The sequence below is a fragment of the Carcharhinus amblyrhynchos genome, unplaced genomic scaffold (assembly GCF_965287045.1).
Source record: "Carcharhinus amblyrhynchos unplaced genomic scaffold, sCarAmb.v2.hapA chromosome_1019, whole genome shotgun sequence".
Lineage (NCBI taxonomy): Eukaryota > Metazoa > Chordata > Chondrichthyes > Carcharhiniformes > Carcharhinidae > Carcharhinus > Carcharhinus amblyrhynchos.
Genome location: NW_027650759.1, coordinates 1 through 21,377, shown reverse-complemented (window position 1 = coordinate 21,377; position 21,377 = coordinate 1). Strand labels below are relative to the sequence as shown.

The following is a 21,377-nucleotide window of genomic DNA, read 5'->3' as shown; positions in this document are numbered from 1 at the left end:
AATTTAGTTTCAGCCATGGTCTGTCTGTGTGTAAATTCTCCTTCGCCCCCAGATCAGACAGCAGCTCCCCCCCCCACTCTCCCCGGCCCCCATTTCAGCTGGGGTCAGGAATCCGGCTCCCCAATAACTCTGGGGGAGAGAGGGAGGGGAGCGGAGAGGGGGTGCTGTGTCAGTGTCTGCTCTTGTCCGTCCTCTTGCCAGGGGGTTCCAGGGCTCTGACGGAACCCTCCTCACGCTCGGCCAGTACGTTGTGCCCCAGGCCATTCACCCGGGCGGCCTGCTGCCTCCACAGCTGGGCCTGAAACTTGCCTTCCTCCCTTTCCCTCCACAAGGCTCCAGTCACCGGGCGCGAGACCCAGGCCTGGCTCAGGCTGGGGCCAGCCTCCTCCTGGCTGGGAAGGAGCCCCCCAGCTCGTCCCAGGATCTCCTCGCCCTCCAGCTCGCTCCCCCCAGCCCGCTCAAAGGGGGTGCTGCATAAACAGCGGCGAATCATCCTCCTCCTGAGGGAATCCTCTGGCCTCTCGTCTCCCGTCTCCTCCGACTGGCAACTGACCTCACTCAGACCTGCGGAGACAAGAGGGTCAGTACTGAGGGACTGCCGCACCGTCAGAGGGTCAGTGCTGATAAGGAAAGGGTGCAGAATGTTCCCGTGTAACAGGCTGGAGAAGGGGCTGAGTGGCCTCCTCCTGTTCCCGTGTAACAGGCTGGAGAAGGGGCTGAGTGGCCTCCTCCTGTTCCCGTGTAACAGGCTGGAGAAGGGGCTGAGTGGCCTCCTCCTGTTCCCGTGTAACAGGCTGGAGAAGGGGCTGAGTGGCCTCCTCCTGTTCCTGTGTAACAGGCTGGAGAAGGGGCTGAGTGGCCTCCTCCTGTTCCCGTGTAACAGGCTGGAGAAGGGGCTGAGTGGCCTCCTAAAGATGAAATCAGTATTTACTCACTTTCGGTCTCTTTCACATCAAATGATAAATCATCCATCTATCTGAAGCCTGTACTATTCGTCTTCCCAATAAAAATGTGCTTTGAATTGGTTCAAATTTCGTCCTGTGAGAATAAACTGACCTCGCTGTCCCGAGGGTGAGGTCACACTATACTTCACAAAGGCAGGCGAGCAGCTAACCACCAAGACAGTGTGTACAAACTGTCACTGTCTGCGATCTCATTTCCACATCAGTAACCCCTGGGTTAGAGAGAGAGAGGGGGGGGAAATCAGCCAGGGTTCCTGCTCCTGATCACTGTCCAGTGATCCCTGGGTTAGAGAGAGAGAGAGGAAATCAGCCAGGGTTCCTGCTCCTGATCACTGTCCAGTGATCCCTGGGTTAGAGAGAGAGGGGGGAAATCAGCCAGGGTTCCTGCTCCTGATCACTGTCCAGTGATCCCTGGGTTAGAGAGAGGGGAAATCAGCCAGGGTTCCTGCTCCTGATCACTGTCCAGTGATTCCTGGGTCAGAGAGAGAGGGGAGATCAGCCAGGGTCCCTGCTCCTGATCACTGTCCAGTGATCCCTGGGTTAGAGAGAGGGGAAATCAGCCAGGGTTCCTGCTCCTGATCACTGTTCAGTGATCCCTGGGTTAGAGAGAGAGAGGGGAAATCAGCCAGGGTTCCTGCTCCTGATCACTGTCCAGTGATCCCTGGGTTAGAGAGAGAGAGAGGGGGGAAATCAGCCAGGGTTCCTGCTCCTGATCACTGTCCAGTGATCCCTGGGTTAGAGAGAGAGGGGGAAATCAGCCAGGGTTCCTGCTCCTGATCACTGTCCAGTGATCCCTGGGTTAGAGAGAGAGAGAGAGGGGAAATCAGCCAGGGTTCCTGCTCCTGATCACTGTCCAGTGATCCCTGGGTCAGAGAGAGAGAGAGGGGAAATCAGCCAGGGTTCCTGCTCCTGATCACTGTCCAGTGATCCCTGGGTTAGAGAGAGAGAGAGGGGAAATCAGCCAGGATTCCTGCTCCTGATCACTGTCCAGTGATCCCTGGGTTAGAGAGAGAGAGGGGGGAAATCAGCCAGGGTTCCTGCTCCTGATCACTGTCCAGTGATCCCTGGGTTAGAGAGAGAGAGAGGGGAAATCAGCCAGGGTTCCTGCTCCTGATCACTGTCCAGTGATCCCTGGGTTAGAGAGAGGGGAAATCAGCCAGGGTTCCTGCTCCTGATCACTGTCCAGTGATCCCTGGGTTAGAGAGAGAGAGGGGGGAAATCAGCCAGGGTTCCTGCTCCTGATCACCGTCCAGTGATCCCTGGGTTAGAGAGAGAGAGAGGGGAAATCAGCCAGGGTTCCTGCTCCTGATCACTGTCCAGTGATCCCTGGGTTAGAGAGAGAGAGAGGGGAAATCAGCCAGGGTTCCTGCTCCTGATCACTGTCCAGTGATCCCTGGGTTAGAGAGAGAGAGAGGGGAAATCAGCCAGGGTTCCTGCTCCTGATCACTGTCCAGTGATCCCTGGGTTAGAGAGAGAGAGAGAGGGGAAATCAGCCAGGGTTCCTGCTCCTGATCACTGTCCAGTGATCCCTGGGTTAGAGAGAGAGAGGGGAAATCAGCCAGGGTTCCTGCTCCTGATCACTGTCCAGTGATCCCTGGGTTAGAGAGAGAGAGAGGGGAAATCAGCCAGGGTTCCTGCTCCTGATCACTGTCCAGTGATCCCTAGGTTAGAGAGAGAGAGAGGGGAAATCAGCCAGTGACCCTTTGTGACAGTATAGCGCGAGCTCACCCTGTCCCAGTTGGGTTAGTTTATTGTCACAGGGTGGAATTTGAACCAATTGAAAGCACATTTTTATTCGACAGAGAGTTGAATGGTACAGAATCCAGATTCTTGTGTGTTTTCGTACAGATGCTCAGTACCACCAAAAACATCAGTTAATACAAAGAACATAAGAACATAAGAAATAGGAGCAGGAGTAGGCCATCTAGCCCTTCGAGCCTGCCCCGCCATTCAATAAGATCATGGCTGATCTGTCGTGGCTCAGTTCCACATTCCCGCCCTCTCCCCATAACCCTTAATCCCCTCTCTTATCAAGAACCCATCAACCCGCGTCTTAAAAATATTTAGCAAGGCAGCCTCCACCACTTCAACGGGCAGAGAATTCCAGAGATTCACCACCCTTTGAGTGAAGAAGTTCCTCCTCAACTCCGTTCTAAACCGCCCCCCTTTATCTTGAGGCTGTGCCCCCTAGTCCTACTATCCTTTCTGAGCGGGAAGAGTCTCTCCACCTCTATCCTATCCATCCCATTCATCATCTTATATGTCTCAATGAGATCTCCCCTCATTCTTCTAAACTCTAACGAGTACAAGCCCAGTTTATTCAGCCTCTCCTCATAGCTCAACCCCCTCAACTCCGGTATCAGCCTAGTAAACCTCCTCTGCACTCCCTCCAAGGCCAAAATATCTTTGTGCAGGTACGGTGATACAGTGATACCTTTCTCAAGTCTGCACCTCTTGCCTCTCTGACAGTTATGGCCCAATCACTCACCATTAACAACTGCCATACACCTCAGATAGCTGTCTTCCACCCTCGGACCTCATGGGATCGTAGAATTCCGGATGCTTCTTCCCCGGCTCGCTTAGCAATTATCATCGACTTCCGGAAACGTAATGGAGAACATCCCCTTGTCGACATTTGATTGGATTTATTATTGTCCCGTGTATTGGGATAGCGTGAAAAGTATTGTTTCTTGCGCGCTGTACAGACAAAGCATACCGTTCATAGAGAAGGAAAGGAGAGGGTGCAGAATGTAGTGTTACAGTCATAGCGAGGGTGTAGAGAAAGATCAACTTAATGTGAGGTCGGTCCATTCAAAAGCCTGACTGCAGCAGGGAAGAAGCTGTTCTTGAGTCGGTCGGTACGGGACCTCAGACTTTTGTATCTTTTTCCCGATGGAAGAAGGTGGAAGAGAGAATGTCCGGGATGTGTGTGGGGGGGGTCCTTGATTATACCGGCTGCTTTTCCCCGAGGCAGCGGGAAGTGTAGACAGAGTCAATGGATGGGAGGCTGGTTTGTGTGATGGATTGGGGCTACATTCACCACCCTTTTGTAGTCCCTTGCGGTCTTGGGCAGAGCAGGATCCCAGACCGAGCTGTGATCCAACCAGAAAGAATTCTTTCTATGGGGCATCTGTAAAAGTTGGTGAGAGTCGTAGCGGACATGCCAAATTTCTCCTGAGAAAGTAGAGGCGTTGGTGGGGCTTTCTTAACTATAGTGTCAGCGTGGGGGGGACCAGGACAGGTTGTTGGTGATCTGGACACCTAAAAACTTGAAGGTCTCGATCCTTTCTACTTCGTCCTATCTTCGTACATCAACGAAGACCCTCTGACAGTGCGGCACTCCCTCAGTACTGACCTTCTGACAGTGCGGCGCTCCCTCAGCACTGACCCTCTGACAGTGCGGCACTCCCTCAGCACTGACCCTCTGACAGTGCGGCGCTCCCTCAGCACTGACCCTCTGACAGTGCGGCGCTCCCTCAGCACTGACCCTCTGACAGTGCGGCGCTCCCTCAGCACTGACCCTCTGACAGTGCGGCGCTCCCTCAGCACTGACCCTCTGACAGTGCGGCACTCCCTCAGCACTGACCCTCTGACAGTGCGGCGCTCCCTCAGCACTGACCCTCTCACAGTGCGGCACTCCCTCAGCACTGACCCTCTGACAGTGTGACACTCCCTCAGCACTGACCCTCTGACAGTGCGGCGCTCCCTCAGCACTGACCCTCTGACAGTGCGGCGCTCCTCCTCCCCACTTGCCTCTCGTTCCTCCTCTCTCGCCACCTCTCCCTCAGCCTCATTGGAATCTCCACCTTGTGTCTCTGTCTCTGCACCCCTAACCGTGACATCTTAATTTGAACAGCTTCAGACACAGCTGCCTTGGGGAAACCCCCCTACTCCCTCCCTTTCCCCTCCCTCTCTCCCCCAGAGTTATTGGGGAGCCGGATTCCTGACCCCGGCTGAAATGGGGGCCGGGGAGAGGGGGGGGGGGGTGCTGCTGTCTGATCTGGGGGCGAAGGAGAATTTGCACACAGACAGACCATGGCTGAAACTAAATTGGTTTTGGAATGGGGATCGGAAAGCCTTTCTGAACATGTCTACGGTTACCGGGGAGACGGGATCGACTGGATCTCACTCTCGGGTGGGAGTAGACGGACCGAGCTGCCTTCCTCTTGGCTCCACTCTGGACTCTCCGACAGGGATCAGGTAATCCTGTTCAGCGAGTTCGAGGATGGACTGATGGAGAGGGAGGGAGAGGGAGAGAGGGAGGGAAGGAGAGGTGAGAGAGAGGGAGGGAAGGGAGAGGACAGAGGGAGGGTGGGAGAGAGAGAGGTGGGTGGGCGGAGCGAGAGAGAGAGGTGGGTGGGTGGGTTGGGGGGGGAGGGACGGAGAGAAGGAGGTGAGGGAGGGAGAGAGGGAGGGAGAGAAAGAGGTGAGGGAAGGAGAACATAAGAACATAAGAAATAGGAGCAGGAGTAGGCCATCTAGCCCCTCGAGCCTGCCCCGCCATTCAATAAGATCATGGCTGATCTGTCGTGGCTCAGTTCCACATTCCCGCCCTCTCCCCATAACCCTTAATCCCCTCTCTTATCAAAAACCCATCAACCCGCTTCTTAAAAATATTTAGCGAGGCAGCCTCCACCACTTCAACGGGCAGAGAATTCCAGAGATTCACCACCCTTTGAGTGAAGAAGTTCCTCCTCAACTCCGTTCTAAACCGCCCCCCCTTTATCTTGAGGCTGTGCCCCCTAGTCCTACTGTCCTTTCTGAGCGGGAAGAGTCTCTCCACCTCTATCCTATCCATCCCATTCATCATCTTATACGTCTCAATGAGATCTCCCCTCATTCTTCTAAACTCTAACGAGTACAAGCCTAGTTTATTCAACCTCTCCTCATAGCTCAACCCCCTCAACTCCGGTATCAGCCTAGTAAACCTCCTCTGCACTCCCTCCAAGGCCAAAATATCCTTGCGTAAGTGCGGCGACCAAAACTGCACACAGAACTCCAGCTGCAGGCTCACCAATGCCCTATACAGCCGCAGCAAGACCTCCCTACTTTTATATTCAATCCCCCTCGCTATGAAGGCCAGCATCCCATTCGCCTTCCTGACCACCTGCTGCACCTGCAAGCTGGGTTTTTGCGACTCATGCACAAGGACCCCGAGGTCCCTCTGCACCGTTGCCTGCTGCAGTTTTTCGCCACGTAAGTAATTGTCCTTCCTACCATTATTCCTACCAAAGTGGACCACCTCACATTTGCCAACATTAAATTCCATTTGCCAGTTCCTGGCCCATTCGCCCAGCCTATCTAGATCCTTCTGCAGACTCTCCACACCCTCCGCACAATTTGCCGTTCCCCCAATCTTGGTGTCATCAGCAAATTTCGACACCCTGCACTCGGTTCCCTCCTCCAGATCATCTATATAAATGGTAAATAGCTGAGGCCCCAGCACTGACCCCTGAGGCACTCCACTAGTCACCAACCGCCAATCCGAATAGCACCCACTGACCCCCCTCCTAGGGAGGTGAGGAAGGGAGAGAAGGAGGTGAGGGCAGGAGGGAGGTGAGGGAGGGAGAGGTGGAAGGAAAGGCAGAGGGAGTGAGACTGGGGGAAGCAAGGATGTGACAGCTTCAGAGAGAGAGAGAGAGAGCACGGAGAAAGATTGGCGGGAAGACTCCCAGCGATGAGGGGCTTCAATGACGGGGAGAGATCGGAGAAGCTGGAACTGTTCTCCTCGGAGGAGAGGAGGGAGATTTGCTCGAGGTGTTCAGAATCACGGGGGAGGGAGAGAGGTGGGGGGTGTCTGGAACAGAGAGACCGTTCCCACGGGTGGAAGGACCGGGGAAGCAGAGGGACACGGATTGAGGGTGATTGGGTGAAAGAAGCGAGGGTGAGACGGGGAGAGAGTTTCTCACCCAGCGAGTGGTTAGGACGTGGAATGGACTGTCTGAGAGCGTGGAGGAGACAGGCTCGATCGAGACTCTCCCAAAGGGAATCCGATCCTTATCCGGAAAGGGAGAGTGGGCAGGGATACGGGGAAACAGCCCCGGGGTGGGGGGGAAGCGGGGGAAGAAGATGGTGTGAGATAGGAGGAGGTGAGGTGAGGTGTGAGGGAAGGTTGGGGACTGTATAGCATAGCCAATGGTTACAGATTCCGTCTCCATATCACACGGAGCACCGTGCAGTTCCGGTCTCCGTAATCCTTGGTTAGACCACACTGGGAGCACCGTGCACAGTTCCAGTCTCCGTATCCCTCGGTTAGACCCACACTGGGAGCACCGTGCACAGTTCCAGTCTCCGTATCCCTCGGTTAGACCCACACTGGGAGCACTGTGCACAGTTCCAGTCTCCGTATCCCTCGGTTAGACCCACACTGGGAGCACCGTGCACAGTTCCAGTCTCCGTATCCCTCCGTTAGACCCACACTGGGATCACCGTGCACAGTTCCAGTCTCCATATCCCCTCGGTTAGACCCACACTGGGAGCACCGTGCACAGTTCCAGTCTCCCTATCCCTCGGTTAGACCCACACTGGGAGCACCGTGCACAGTTCCAGTCTCCGTATCCCTCGGTTAGACCCACACTGGGAGCACCGTGCACAGTTCCAGTCTCCGTATCCCTCGGTTAGACCCACACTGGGAGCACCGTGCACAGTTCCAGTCTCCGTATCCCTCGGTTAGACCCACACTGGGAGCACCGTGCACAGTTCCAGTCTCCATATCCCCTCGGTTAGACCCACACTGGGAGCACCGTGCACAGTTCCAGTCTCCGTATCCCTCGGTTAGACCCACACTGGGAGCACCGTGCACAGTTCCAGTCACCGTATCCCTCGGTTAGACCCACACTGGGAGCACCATGCACAGTTCCAGTCTCCGTATCCCTCGGTTAGACCCACACTGGGAGCACCGTGCACAGTTCCAGTCTCCGTATCCCTCGGTCAGACCCACACTGGGAGCACCGTGCACAGTTCCAGTCTCCGTATCCCTCGGTTAGACCCACACTGGGAGCACCGTGCACAGTTCCGGTCTCCGTATCCCTCGGTTAGACCCACACTAGGAGCATTGTGCACAGTTCCAGTCTCCATATCCCTCGGTTAGACCCACACTGGGAGCACCGTGCACAGTTCCAGTCTCCGTATCCCTCAGTTAGACCCACACTGGGAGCACCGTGCACAGTTCCAGTCTCCGTATCCCTCGGTTAGACCCACACTGGGAGCACCGTGCACAGTTCCAGTCTCCGTATCCCTCGGTTAGACCCACACTGGGAGCATTGTGCACAGTTCCAGTCTCCATATCCCTCGGTTAGACCCACACTCGGAGCATTGTGCACAGTTCCAGTCTCCGTATCCCTCGGTTAGACCCACACTGGGAGCACCGTGCACAGTTCCAGTCTCCGTATCCCTCGGTTAGACCCACACTGGGAGCATTGTGCACAGTTCCAGTCTCCATATCCCTCGGTTAGACCCACACTCGGAGCATTGTGCACAGTTCCGGTCTCCCTATCCCTCGGTTAGACCCACACTGGGAGCACCATGCACAGTTCCAGTCTCCGTATCCCTCGGTTAGACCCACACTCGGAGCACCGTGCACAGTTCCGGTCTCCCTATCCCTCGATTAGACCCACACTCAGAGCACTGTGCAGTTCCAGTCTCCCTATCCCTCGATTAGACACACACTGGGAGCACCGTGCACAGTTCCAGTCTCCGTATCCCTCGGTTAGACCCACACTGGGAGCACCGTGCACAGTTCCAGTCTCCATATCCCTCGGTTAGACCCACACTGGGAGCACCGTGCACAGTTCCAGTCTCCGTATCCCTCGGTTAGACCCACACTAGGAGCATTGTGCACAGTTCCAGTCTCCATATCCCTCGGTTAGACCCACACTCGGAGCATTGTGCACAGTTCCAGTCTCCGTATCCCTCGGTTAGACCCACACTCGGAGCACCGTGCACAGTTCCGGTCTCCCTATCCCTCGATTAGACCCACACTGGGAGCACCGTGCACAGTTCCAGTCTCCGTATCCCTCGGTTAGACCCACACTCGGAGCACCGTGCACAGTTCCGGTCTCCCTATCCCTCGATTAGACCCACACTCGGAGCACTGTGCAGTTCCAGTCTCCCTATCCCTCGATTAGACACACACTGGGAGCACTGTGCATGGTTCCAGTCTCCGTATCCCTCGATTAGACACACACTGGGAGCACTGTGCATGGTTCCAGTCTCCCTATCCCTCGATTAGACACACACTGGGAGCACTGTGCATGGTTCCAGTCTCCGTATCCCTCGATTAGACACACACTGGGAGCACTGTGCATGGTTCCAGTCTCCCTATCCCTCGATTAGACCCACACTGGGAGCACCGTGCACAGTTCCAGTCTCCGTATCCCTCGGTTAGACCCACACTGGGAGCACCGTGCACAGTTCCAGTCTCCGTATCCCTCGGTTAGACCCACACTGGGAGCACCGTGCACAGTTCCAGTCTCCGTATCCCTCGGTTAGACCCACACTGGGAGCACCGTGCACAGTTCCAGTCTCCGTATTATTAATGTTGTATCTCTGGAACAGGTGCTCGAAGTACTGAGATGGATAATTCCTTAACTGAGAGACTGTAGCTGTCACTAAAGAGTGAACAGATTTGGAGCGGGTTTGGGAGATGGGGACAGAGCGGGGAGTGGTGGAAGGGGGGGTCCTGTTGAAAGGAGAAGGCTAAGGGAGTGACCTGATTGAACTTTCATGATTCTGTCAGCGTTTCGGTTAGGGTTTGAGGTAGAAAAGACTTTCCCCCCGTCAGACAGACCAGAACGAGGGAGCCATCAGTATAAAATAGTCACTATTAAATCCAATAGGGAATTCAGGAGAAATCTCTTTACCCAGAGTGCGGGGACTCGCTCCACAGGGAGTGGGGAGAATGTGGGACTCGCTCCCACGGGGAGTGGGGGAGAATGTGGGACTCGCTCCCACGGGGAGTGGGGGAGAATGTGGGACTCGCTCCCACGGGGAGTGGGGAGAATGTGGGACTCGCTCCCACGGCGGGAGTGGGGGAGAATGTGGGACTCGCTCCCATGGGGAGTGGGGGAGAATGTGGGACTCGCTCCCACGGGGAGTGGGGGAGAATGTGGGACTCGCTCCCACGGGGAGTGGGGGAGAATGTGGGACTCGCTCCCACGGGGAGTGGGGGAGAATGTGGGACTCGCTCCCACGGGGAGTGGGGGAGAATGTGGGACTCGCTCCCACGGGGAGTGGGGAGAATGTGGGACTCGCTCCCACAGGGAGTGGGGGAGAATGTGGGACTCGCTCCCACGGGGAGTGGGGAGAATGTGGGACTCGCTCCCATGGAGAGTGGGGGAGAATGTGGGACTCGCTCCCACGGGGAGTGGGGAGAATGTGGGACTCGCTCCCACGGGGAGTGGGGGAGAATGTGGGACTCGCTCCCACGGGGAGTGGGGGAGAATGTGGGACTCGCTCCCACGGGGAGTGGGGGAGAATGTGGGACTCGCTCCCACGGGGAGTGGGGAGAATGTGGGACTCGCTCCCACGGGGAGTGGGGAGAATGTGGGACTCGCTCCCACGGGGAGTGGGGAGAATGTGGGACTCGCTCCCACGGGGAGTGGGGAGAATGTGGGACTCACTCCCATGGAGAGTGGGGGAGGTGATTAATTTTGCTGTGTTTAGTGGGGGAGGTTGGGATGAGGGGAACCTGGTTAAAGGGATGGGAGAAAGAGGAATGAAAGGAGGTGGTGATGATGAAAGGGGGTGGGTGATGGTAGGGGAGGAGGTGGAGAGAACTTGCGGAGAGACTTGTCAGAACCTAAGGTTTTATTCAAATACTGCTCAGGTACAGAAACACTTGCTGTGGGGGAGAGGGGGAAGTGGGGAGGGATGGGGGGGGAGAGGGAGGGGAGGGGGGGGTTCGAAAGCGGACATAACGTTGAAACAAACCCTTCAGCCGAGTTCTCCTCTCCGTCTCGGTTACATCATCAGTTTGAGACTGGGATGATTGTCCTGTTCAGCCTGGAGTACCTGCTTATCCTCGGCACTTAACAAATTCTTCCCCAGCCTGCGGGATAAGAGGGACAAGTCACAGCCTGAGCACAAACCCCCACCGTCCCCACCTCACACCCAGTCCACTCCAGAAAACAGGGACAGGAGCAGGCCATTCGGCCCCTTCTGAGCTGCTGCCCCCTTTAACATCCAGGCTGATCCTCCATCGATACATCACCCTCCACACTCTCTCCCACTGCCCCTTGTAACGTTAGTTTAAGAAGTGTTTTATTTTAATCATGGTATCTGTGGCTCTCATGGGCAGTGTTTCTCAGCTCACTGCCTTAGCTGAGGAGACATGGTTAGTAAGTTTGGAGATGACACCAAGATTGGTGGCATAGTGGACAGTGAAGAAAGTTATCTCCAATTGCAACAGGATCTTGATCAATTGGGCCAGTGGGCTGACAAATGGCAGATGGAGTTTAATTCAGATAAATTCGAGGTGATGCATTTTGGTCGACTGAACCAGGGCAGGACTTACTCAGTTAACGGTAGGGTGTTGGGGAGAGTTACAGAACAAAGAGATCTAGGGGTACAGGTTCATAGCTCCTTGAAAGTGGAGTCACAGGTGGACAGAGTGGTGAAGAAGGCATTCGGCATGCTTGGTTTCATCGGTCAGAACATTGAATACAGAACTTGGGACGTCTTGTTGAAGTTGTACAAGACATTGGTAAGGTCACACTTGGAATACTGTGTACAGTTCTGGTCACCCTATTATAGAAAGGATATTATTAAACTAGAAAGAGTGCAGAAAAGATTTACTAGGATGCTACCGGGACTTGAGGGATTGAGTTATAAGGAGAGCCTGGATAGACTGGGACTTTTTTCTCTGGAGTGTAGGAGGCTGAGGGGTGATCTTATAGAGGTCTATAAAATAATGAGGGGCACAGATCAGCGAGATAGTCAATATCTTTTCCCAAAGGTAGGGGAGTCTAAAACTAGAGGGTATAGGTTTAAGGTGAGAGGGGAGAGATACAAAAGGGTCCAGAGGGGCAATTTTTTCAGACAGAGGGTGGTGAGTGTCTGGAACGAGCTGCCAGAGGCAGTAGTAGAGGCGGGTACAATCCTGTCGTTTAAAAAGCGCTTAGTCACATAGGTACGATGGGTATAGAGGGATATGGGCCAAATGCGGGCAACTGGGACTAGCTTCGGGGTTTAAAAAAAGGGTGGCATGGACAAGTTGGGCCGAAGGGCCTGTTTCCATGCTGTAAACCTCTATGAGTCTATGTCATTACATCATCGTTTTGACTGGGGATGTCCTTTCATTGCAGCTTAAACAGGGGTTAGTTTCTTTTTACTGGGACAGTTATGACTCTGCATTGTTACGAGAAAACTGGCAGGTCAGGTGATTCAAGGGTTTTTGTTTCATTTTTAGTTTGGAGCTGCAGGTTTGAGTTTTAGAAGGGACATCAAGCTGAAATCTCTCTCTCTCTCTCACACACTGGTTTTGCTGGTGGTCTGAAAGCAAAGGTCTTGCCTTTCTGGAGGAGGGAATGTGTTGTTAGTGACTTGCCTATAATCCCTGGTGTTTTGGGAAGCTGCTCTGACTTCAAATTGTTTTGAGGCTATCCAGAGAACTGCAGACTTCATCCAAAGGACCCCAGTCTGGTATCACATGAGCACTGATATCTGCTGTGTCAAACCTGTGGAAGGGTCTTTTGTCCACAGATCTCTGAAGGCAGAAAGGCAGGTTGATCGGGTGGTGAGAAAGGCCCAGGGCACACGCTGCTTTCTCAATCCGGGGGATCGATTACAGAAACAGGGAAGTCCTGTTGGAGTTGTATCGAACTTTGGCGAGGCCACAGCTGGAGCACTGGGTGCAGTTGCTGCCCCACATTATAGGGAGGGTGTGATTGGAGTGGAGGGGGTGCAGAGGAGACTCACCAGGATGCTGCCTGGGATGGAGGGTTAGAGTCATGTAGAGAGGTTGGATAGGTTTGCGTTGGAGCTGAGAAGACTGAGGGGGTGACCTGATCGAGGTGGACAAGATCATGAGGGACATGGACAGAGGGGATTGGGGGCAGCTGTCCCCCTGAGTTGAGGGTCAGTTATGAGGGGACAGAGGTTCAAGGTGAGGGAAGGTTTAGGGGGGGGGATTTGAGGGAAAGCTTTTTGACCCAGAGGGTGGTGAGGGTCTGGAAAGCGCTGCCTGGGAGGGTGTTGGAGGTGGGATATCCCACATCCTTTAAAAAGATGAGCACTTGGCACATTCAGGGCTATGGGCCAAGTGGTGGTAAATGGGATTGGGAGGACAGGGCACAGCCTTTTGTGCATCGGTGGGGGGGCTACAGTATTAGTACGGCTATCACTGACAGGAGAACCATTCAAAACAAGGTTTAGTGCCTTATCAAAAGGAAAGGAAATTGAATGAGGTGAATTATTTGATAAAGATGCCAGATAAATGGAAAACTCCCATCCTTAATACCATTAAAACCGAAGCAGCTATTTGTGTCTGGAACCCATTCAGTGACTTGGGAGTGAATTCTACACCCTCACCATCCTCTGGGTGAAGAAATTTCCCCTCACCTCAGTCTTAAAGGATCTGTACCCCATTCTCAGTTATGGCCACTGGTGACCAGGCAGAGTCTGCACGTTCTCCCCGTGTCTGCATGGGTTTCCTCTGGGTGCTCCGGTTTCCTCCCACACTCCAAAGATGTGTAGGTTAGGGTGGATTGGCCATGCTAAATTACCCCTTAGTGTCCAAAGATGTGTAGGTTAGGGTGGATTGGCCATGCTAAATTGCCCCTTAGTGTCCAAAGATGTGCAGGTTAACTGGATTGGCCATGTTAAATTACCCCTTAGTGTCCAAAGACGTGCAGGTTAGGTGGATTGGCCATGCTAAATTGTCCCTTAGTGTCCAAAGATGTGTAGGTTAGGTGGATTGGCCATGTTAAATTACCCCTTAGTGACCAAAGATGTGCAGGTTAGGGTGGATTGGCCATGCTAAATTGTCCCTTAGTGTCCAAAGATGTGTAGGTTAGGTGGATTGGCCATGTTAAATTACCCCTTAGTGACCAAAGACGTGCAGGTTAGGGGGATTGGCCATGCTAAATTGCCCCTTAGTGTCCAAAGATGTGCAGGTTAGGTGGATTGGCCATGCTAAATTGCCCCTTAGTGTCCAAAGGTGTGCAGGTTAGGTGGATTGGACATGCTAAATTGTCCCTTAGTGTCCAAAGATGTGTAGGTTAGGTGGATTGGCCATGTTAAATTACCCCTTAGTGACCAAAGATGTGCAGGTTAGGGTGGATTGGCCATGCTAAATTGTCCCTTAGTGTCCAAAGATGTGTAGGTTAGGTGGATTGGCCATGATAAATTGCCCCTTAGTGTCCAAAGATGTGTAGGTTAGGGGATTGGCCATGCTAAATTACCCCTTAGCGTCCAAAGATGTGTAGGTTAGGGGGATTGGCCATGCTAAATTGCCTGTAGCCAGTGATGCCTGCATCATTTGAAGAAGCAGAGAAATCTCTGCGTGGAGATTATGACTCTCCATTCCAGAGTCAGTGCCAGGGACTATCGGGATGACAGCCACTGTTATCTGTTGAAATTCCCACTGGGAATGTGACGGACTCACCAAAGCTTCCGTAAGCGCTGACAAGTCCTAATGAGAGTGACGAAGCTGGGGACAGATTTCTGAGTGAAGTAATTACCGGTGAGACGAAGGAACTGGATGGTGCGATTGACACAAAGTGCACTGACTAACTCATCACTGGCTAGGTCAGTTAGACTGTTAAAACCAAACCTGGAGAGAGGGAACAAAACCACAACAGTGTGAGGCAGAGAGAGAGACAGAGGAGGGAGAGAGGGAGTGGGGAGGGAGGGAGAGAGACGGGAGGGAGAGAGGGGGGGAGAGAGGGGAGGGAGAGAGGAGGGAGAGAGGGAGTGGGGAGGGAGAGAGGGAGAGGGGAGGGAGAGAGAGGGGAGGGAGAGAGGGGGGAGAGAGGAGGGAGAGAGGGAGTGGGGAGGGAGGGAGAGAGAGGGGAGAGAGGGGAGGGAGAGAGGGAGTGGGGAGGGACAGGGAGAGAGGGGAGGGAGAGAGGGAGTGGGGAGGGAGAGAGAGAGAGGGGAGGAGAGGGGAGGGAGAGAGGGAGAGGGGGAGGGAGAGAGGGAGAGGGGAGGGACAGGGAGAGAGGGGGAGGGAGAGAGGGGAGGGAGAGAGGGAGTGAGAGAAGGGAGGGAGAGAAGGAGCGACAGAAAGAGTGAGAGAAAGTGGGGAGGGAGTGAGAGAGAGGGAGAGAGAGAGGGGAGGGAGAGAGGGAGGGGGGAGGGAGAGAGAAAGGGGGAGGGAGAGAGGGGAGGGAGAGAGGGAGTGGGGAGGGAGAGAGAGAGAGAGGGAGAGAGAGAGGGGAGGGAGAGAGGGAGAGGGGAGGGAGAGAGGGGAGGGACAGGGGAGGGAGAGAGGGACAGGGAGAGAGGGGAGGGAGTGTGAGAGGGGAGGGAGAGAGGAGGGAAAGAGGGAGTGGGGAGGGACAGGGAGAGAGGGTGAGTGAGAGAGGGGAGGGAGAGAAGGAGTGAGAGAGGGGAGGGAGAGAAGGAGCGAGAGAAAGAGTGAGAGAAAGTGGGGAGGGAGTGAGAGGGAGTGGGAGGGAGAGAGGGAACGAGAGAGAGAGGAGGGAGAGAAGAGAGTGAGAGAGAGCGGGGAGGGAGAGAGGGAGCGGGGAGGGAGAGACGAAGTGAGAGAGCGGGGAGGGAGAGAGTGGGGAGGGAGAGAGGGAGTGAGAGAGTGTGGGGAGAGAGGGAGTGAGAGAGTGTGGGGAGCGAGAGGGGGAGTGAGAGAGAACTGGGAGGGAGAGACGAAGTGAGAGAGAGCGGGGAGGGAGAGAGGGAGCGAGAGAGAGCTGGGAGGGAGAGTAAGTGCAAGAGAGAGCAGGAAGGGAGAGAGGGAGTGAGAGAGAGTCCTGGAAGGGAGTCCCAGGAACAGAGAACTGAACCGAAAGAATTGTTACACTGCAATGAGGACCTGTGTAGATATAGAACGGGGAGGACTCATGATATTGTACTTGAGATTGATGTACAGAATGCTGTTCCAATAAAACAACACCCCTAACAGCATAATCTTCTCAGAGTAGCACAGATTCAGAAGGAAGTTGAAGTGGTGCTACAAGACAACATCATGGAGCTGAGTCAAGGTGAGTGGAGTTTGCTGATCACGTTGGTCTGCAAACCTGATGGTACTCAACGATTCTGTGTAGATTATCGAAAGGTCAACGCTGTGGCTAAATCTGATTCATACCCAATTCCAAGGCTTGAGGATTGTGTGGAAAAAGTCAGACAAGCCACATACATCATAAAGGTGGACTGACTTCATGGTTACTGCTAAGTACCATTGTCGGAGACAGCAAAAGAAGTTTTGTAACTCCAAACTGGCTGTACCAATTTAAAGTAATGCTTAGAGATTTAAAATGCAAGTACACAGAGAACCCAGACTGAAATATTAGTATCAAGAGGCCAAGCAGCAGTGTTACCATGACAACAGGCTTTTGAATTTAGCCAATCAATTTGAATCAGGCGTTTGGATACCAAGAATCTATTAAATTTAAATCAGGTGGTTTTGACAACCTCGGACCAATCCTATTGTGGGAAATGTTGATATGTCATCAGGGGTATAAATGAAGGGTGCAGTGGGACAAAAAGAGAGAACAACTGCCACCTGCCAGAGTTAACAACTCACAACTCCCAGGACAGAGAATCGCTGGCTCTCATAGCTTCATAGAACGTAGAACATTACAGCACAGTACAGGCCCTTCGGCCCTCAATGTTGTGTCTACCTGTGAAACCAATTTAAAGCCCATCTAACCTATACTATTCCAATATCATCCATATGTTTATCCAATCATCATTTGAACACCCTTAATGTTGGCGAGTCCACTACTGTTGCAGGCAGGACATTTCACACCTTTACTACCCTCTGAGTAAAGAACCTACCTCTGACATCTGTCTTATATCTTCCTATGTCTATCCTTAATCTCCATCTGTGTCTTAAAGAAATCACCACCTCGATAGCAAAGGTACCAAAGAAGACAGAAGTTCCAGACAGAAGAGTCAACAGAGAAAACCCAGAATGTTCCGGTATTCCTGTTTGGGTGATTCACTGTCAGTCTCAGAGGAGGGATTAATGTCCGCTTCATAACAAGAGAGAGAGAGAGAGAGAGGGAGTGATGGCAGGGAGACGGAGTGTGAGCAGGGTGAGGAAGAGAGGGAGTGAGACAGTGGGGTGAGGGAGTGATGGCAGGGTGAGGGAGAGAGGGAGTGAGACAGTAGGGAGAGGGAGTGAGACAGTGGGGTGAGGGAGTGATGGCAGGGTGAGGGAGACAGGGAGTGAGACAGTGGGGTGAGAGAGTGATGGCAGGGTGAGGGAGACAGGGAGTGAGACAGTGGGGTGAGGGAGAGAGGGAAAGAAACAGGGGGTGAGGGAGAGAGGAAGTGAGACAGTGGGGTGAGAGAGTGTGAGCAGGGTGAAGGAGAGAGGGAGTGAGACAGTGGGGTGAGGGAGAGAGGGAAAGAGACAGGGGATGAGGGAGAGATGGAGTGAGACAGAGGTGTGAGAGTGTGAGTAGGGTGAGGGAGAGAGGGAGTGTGAGCAGAGCGAGGGAGAGAGGGAGTGAGACAGTGGGGTGAGGGAGTGATGGCAGGGTGAGGGAGACAGGGAGTGAGACAGTGGGGTGAGAGAGTGATGGCAGGGTGAGGGAGACAGGGAGTGAGACAGTGGGGTGAGGGAGAGAGGGAAAGAAACAGGGGGTGAGGGAGAGAGGAAGTGAGACAGTGGGGTGAGAGAGTGTGAGCAGGGTGAAGGAGAGAGGGAGTGAGACAGTGGGGTGAGGGAGAGAGGGAAAGAGACAGGGGATGAGGGAGAGATGGAGTGAGACAGAGGTGTGAGAGTGTGAGTAGGGTGAGGGAGAGAGGGAGTGTGAGCAGAGCGAGGGAGAGAGGGAGTGAGACAGTGGGGTGAGGGAGTGATGGCAGGGTGAGGGAGAGAGGGAGTGAGACAGTGGGGTGAGGGAGAGAGGGAAAGAGACAGGGGATGAGGGAGAGCTGGAGTGAGACAGAGGTGTGAGAGTGTGAGTAGGGTGAGGGAGAGAGGGAGTGTGAGCAGAGCGAGGGAGAGAGGGAGTGAGACAGTGGGGTGAGGGAGTGATGGCAGGGTGAGGGAGAGAGGGAGTGAGACAGTGGGGTGAGGGAGAGAGGGAAAGAAACAGGGGATGAGGGAGAGATGGAGCGAGACAGTGGGGTGAGAGAGTGTGAGCAGGGTGAAGGAGAGAGGGAGTGAGACAGTGGGGTGAGGGAGAGATGGAGTGAGACAGTGGGGTGAGAGAGTGTGAGCAGGGTGAAGGAGAGAGGGAGTGAGACAGAGGTGTGAGGGAGTGAGAAGGTGGTGAGGGAGTGAGATGGGGGGGTGAGGGAGAGAGGGAGCTGGGCAGTACGGGTGAGGGAGTGAAAGAGTGACTGAGGGAGTGATGGGGAAGAGTAGGAGATGGACAGTTCATCCTCCTCACCCCAGTCTACGGAGACGGCAGGACTGGATTCCAGTGCAGAGATTATGGACCCCAATATCGCCCAGTTCGTTATGATCAAGAATCATCCAAGTCAGATGTTTCAGAGCGAGAATCATCGAATTCAGGCTCTGTGTACACGCCACCGTCAACTGGTTCCCTGAAGCCTGTGGGAAAGAGAGGGGAGTCAGAGACAGGGTCACACATAAACCCTCCCCAACATCACCCCTCCCTATCTCTGTAACCTCCTCCAGCCCCTACACCCCTCCCTATCTCTGTAACCTCCTCCAGCCCCTGCACCCCCTCCCTATCTCTGTAACCCCCTCCAGCCCCTCACCCCTCCCTATCTCTGTAACCTCCTCCAGCCCTCACCCCTCCCTATCTCTGTAACCTCCTCCAGCCCCTACACCCCTCCCTATCTCTGTAACCTCCTCCAGCCCCTACACCCCCTCCCTATCTCTGTAACCTCCTCCAGCCCCTACACCCCCTCCCTATCTCTGCAACCTCCTCCAGCCCCTACACCCCCTCCCTATCTCTGTAACCTCCTCCAGCCCCCTACACCCCCTCCCTATCTCTGTAACCTCCTCCAGCCCCTACACTCCCTCCCAGGAGCACTGTCCTTGGGGGGTTGAGGAGGTGCAGTTTGGAAGACAGAGTGAGGGAAGTGCCGGTGATTGCTGGAACATCTGTTACTCACTGTAAAACATCGATCTTGCAGTCTGGATATTGCAGCCCTTCAACAAGCTGTATTGCTCCAACATCACCCAGATTATTCTTGTTTAAGCTCAGGCCGATGATCGAGGTGTTGGAGACGATGGCGGAGAGGAGGTCATCAGTGCAGGCCCGTGTCAGGTTGTTTTTAGCAAGGCTACAGATCAGAGACAGAGAGAGGGACAGACAGACAGAGAGAGAGAGCGACAGAGAGAGAGATTGAGGGATAGAGAGAGACAGAAACAGTGAGAGAGGGACAGACAGAGAGAGAGAGAGAGTGAGAGAGAGACAGAGACAGAGAGAGAGAGACAGAGACAGTGAGAGAGGGACAGACAGAGAGAGTGAGAGACAGAGAGAGAGAGAGACAGAGACAGAGAGACACAGAAAGAGAGACAGAGAGAGATTGAGGGATAGAGAGAGACAGAAACAGTGAGAGAGGGACGGACAGAGAGACAGAGTGAGAGACAGAGAGAGAGAGAGACACAGTGAGAGAGGGACACAGAGAGACAAAGACAGTGAGAAAGACAATGGAGAGAGATAGTGGAGGGAGAGGGAGAGACAGTGGAGAGAGAGAAACAGTGAGAGAGAGAGAGAGAGAGGCAGACAGACACAGTGAGAGAGAGAGAGACACACAGTGAGAGAGACAGTCAGTGAAACAGAGGGACAGTGACAGAGTGAGAGACAGTGAGAGTGAATGGAGAGGAGCCAGCATTAATCCAACACTGTAGCAGGAGAAACCTTTCAGCCCCTTCTCCAGCCTGTTACACAGGAACAGGAGGAGGCCATTCAGCCCCTTCTCCAGCCTGTTACACAGGAACAGGAGAAGGCCCCATTCAGCCCCTTCTCCAGCCTGTTACACAGGAACAGGAGGAGGCCCCATTCAGCCCCTTCTCCAGCCTGTTACACAGGAACAGGAGGAGGCCATTCAGCCCATTCTCCAGTCTGTTACACAGGAACAGGAGGAGGCCATTCAGCCCCTTCTCCAGCCTGTTACACAGGAACAGGAGGAGGCCATTCAACCCCTTCTCCAGCCTGTTACACAGGAACAGGAGGAGGCCATTCGGCCCCTTCTCCAGCCTGTTACACAGGAACAGGAGGAGGCCATTCAGCCCCTTCTCCAGCCTGTTACACAGGAACAGGAGGAGGCCATTCAGCCCCTTCTCCAGCCTGTTACACAGGAACAGGAGAAGGCCCCATTCAGCCCCTTCTCCAGCCTGTTACACAGGAACAGGAGGAGGCCATTCAGCCCCTTCTCCGACCTTTGTTGCTGCCTGATGTAGCTGTAGCCATGGTAAATGCGTTGGGGTTGTGGGGATTAGGATGGGTGGGGAGCCAGTTCGCCTGGCGCAGATGCTTTTTCAGAGAGTTGGTGCAGACTCGATGGGCCGAATGGCCTCTGTCTGCACCTCAGGAATTCTAGGATACAAATGTATAGGTGGGAAAGCAGGATATTATCGCTGATTATTTTGGGAATGATTACAAATATTGGGATGTTGGGCTGTGGATTTACACGGTATTTATGGGTGGAATTTTCCACGCACGCCTGTCCCGATTCCAGGGGGCTGGGCAAGGCTGGGAGAACGGCATTCCCTGTTGGCCTCCGGTGGGACTGTATGGACCTCGGGTGGACATGCCTGTAAAATCCCACCCTGGGGGACTGGGCACAGTTCTAGTCCGCATTCCCTGATAAAGGATATCATTGCGTTAGAGGCCCTCGTGAGAATATTCCCCAGGCTGATTCCTGGGGTGATGGGGGGGGGTGGGGTTTGTTTCTTATCAGGATAGGTTGAGCCAGGGGTTGGGGGGGGGAGGAATGACATCACTCAAAGAACAAAGAAAATTCCAGCACAGGAACAGGCCCTTCGGCCCCTCCAAGCCTGCCCTGACCATGCTGTCCCGTCTGAACTAAAACCCCCTCCCTTACGGGGACCATATCCCTCTATTCCCATCCTATTCATGGATTTGTCCAGACTCCCCTTAAAACTCACTATCGTATCCGCTCCCACTCCCTCCCCCGGCAGCGAGTTCCAGGCACCCACCCCCCCTCTGTGTAAAAAATCTGCCTCGTACATCTCCTTTAAACCTTGTCCCTCGCACCTTAAACCTGTGCCCCCCGCGTAATTGACTCTTTCACCCTGGGGAAAAAGCTTCTGACTATCCACTCTGTCCATGCCCCTCATAATCT

At 54.1% G+C, this 21,377-nt stretch overlaps 1 protein-coding gene across 1 annotated transcript; it reads right to left on the bottom strand.

Moving 5' to 3' along the window:
• Positions 1 to 3,581: 3,581 nt before the first annotated feature.
• Positions 3,582 to 18,630, bottom strand: LOC145340438 (NACHT, LRR and PYD domains-containing protein 4-like). Its single transcript, XM_080184905.1, has 4 exons — positions 18,485 to 18,630; positions 14,566 to 14,733; positions 10,893 to 11,010; positions 3,582 to 3,659 (listed from the first exon to the last, which is right to left on the bottom strand). The coding sequence occupies exons 1-3, from the start codon at positions 18,598 to 18,600 to the stop codon at positions 10,923 to 10,925; spliced, it is 372 nt and encodes a 123-aa protein (XP_080041031.1). The 5' UTR covers positions 18,601 to 18,630; the 3' UTR covers positions 3,582 to 3,659; positions 10,893 to 10,922.
• Between the last annotated feature and the right edge of the window lie 2,747 nt (positions 18,631 to 21,377).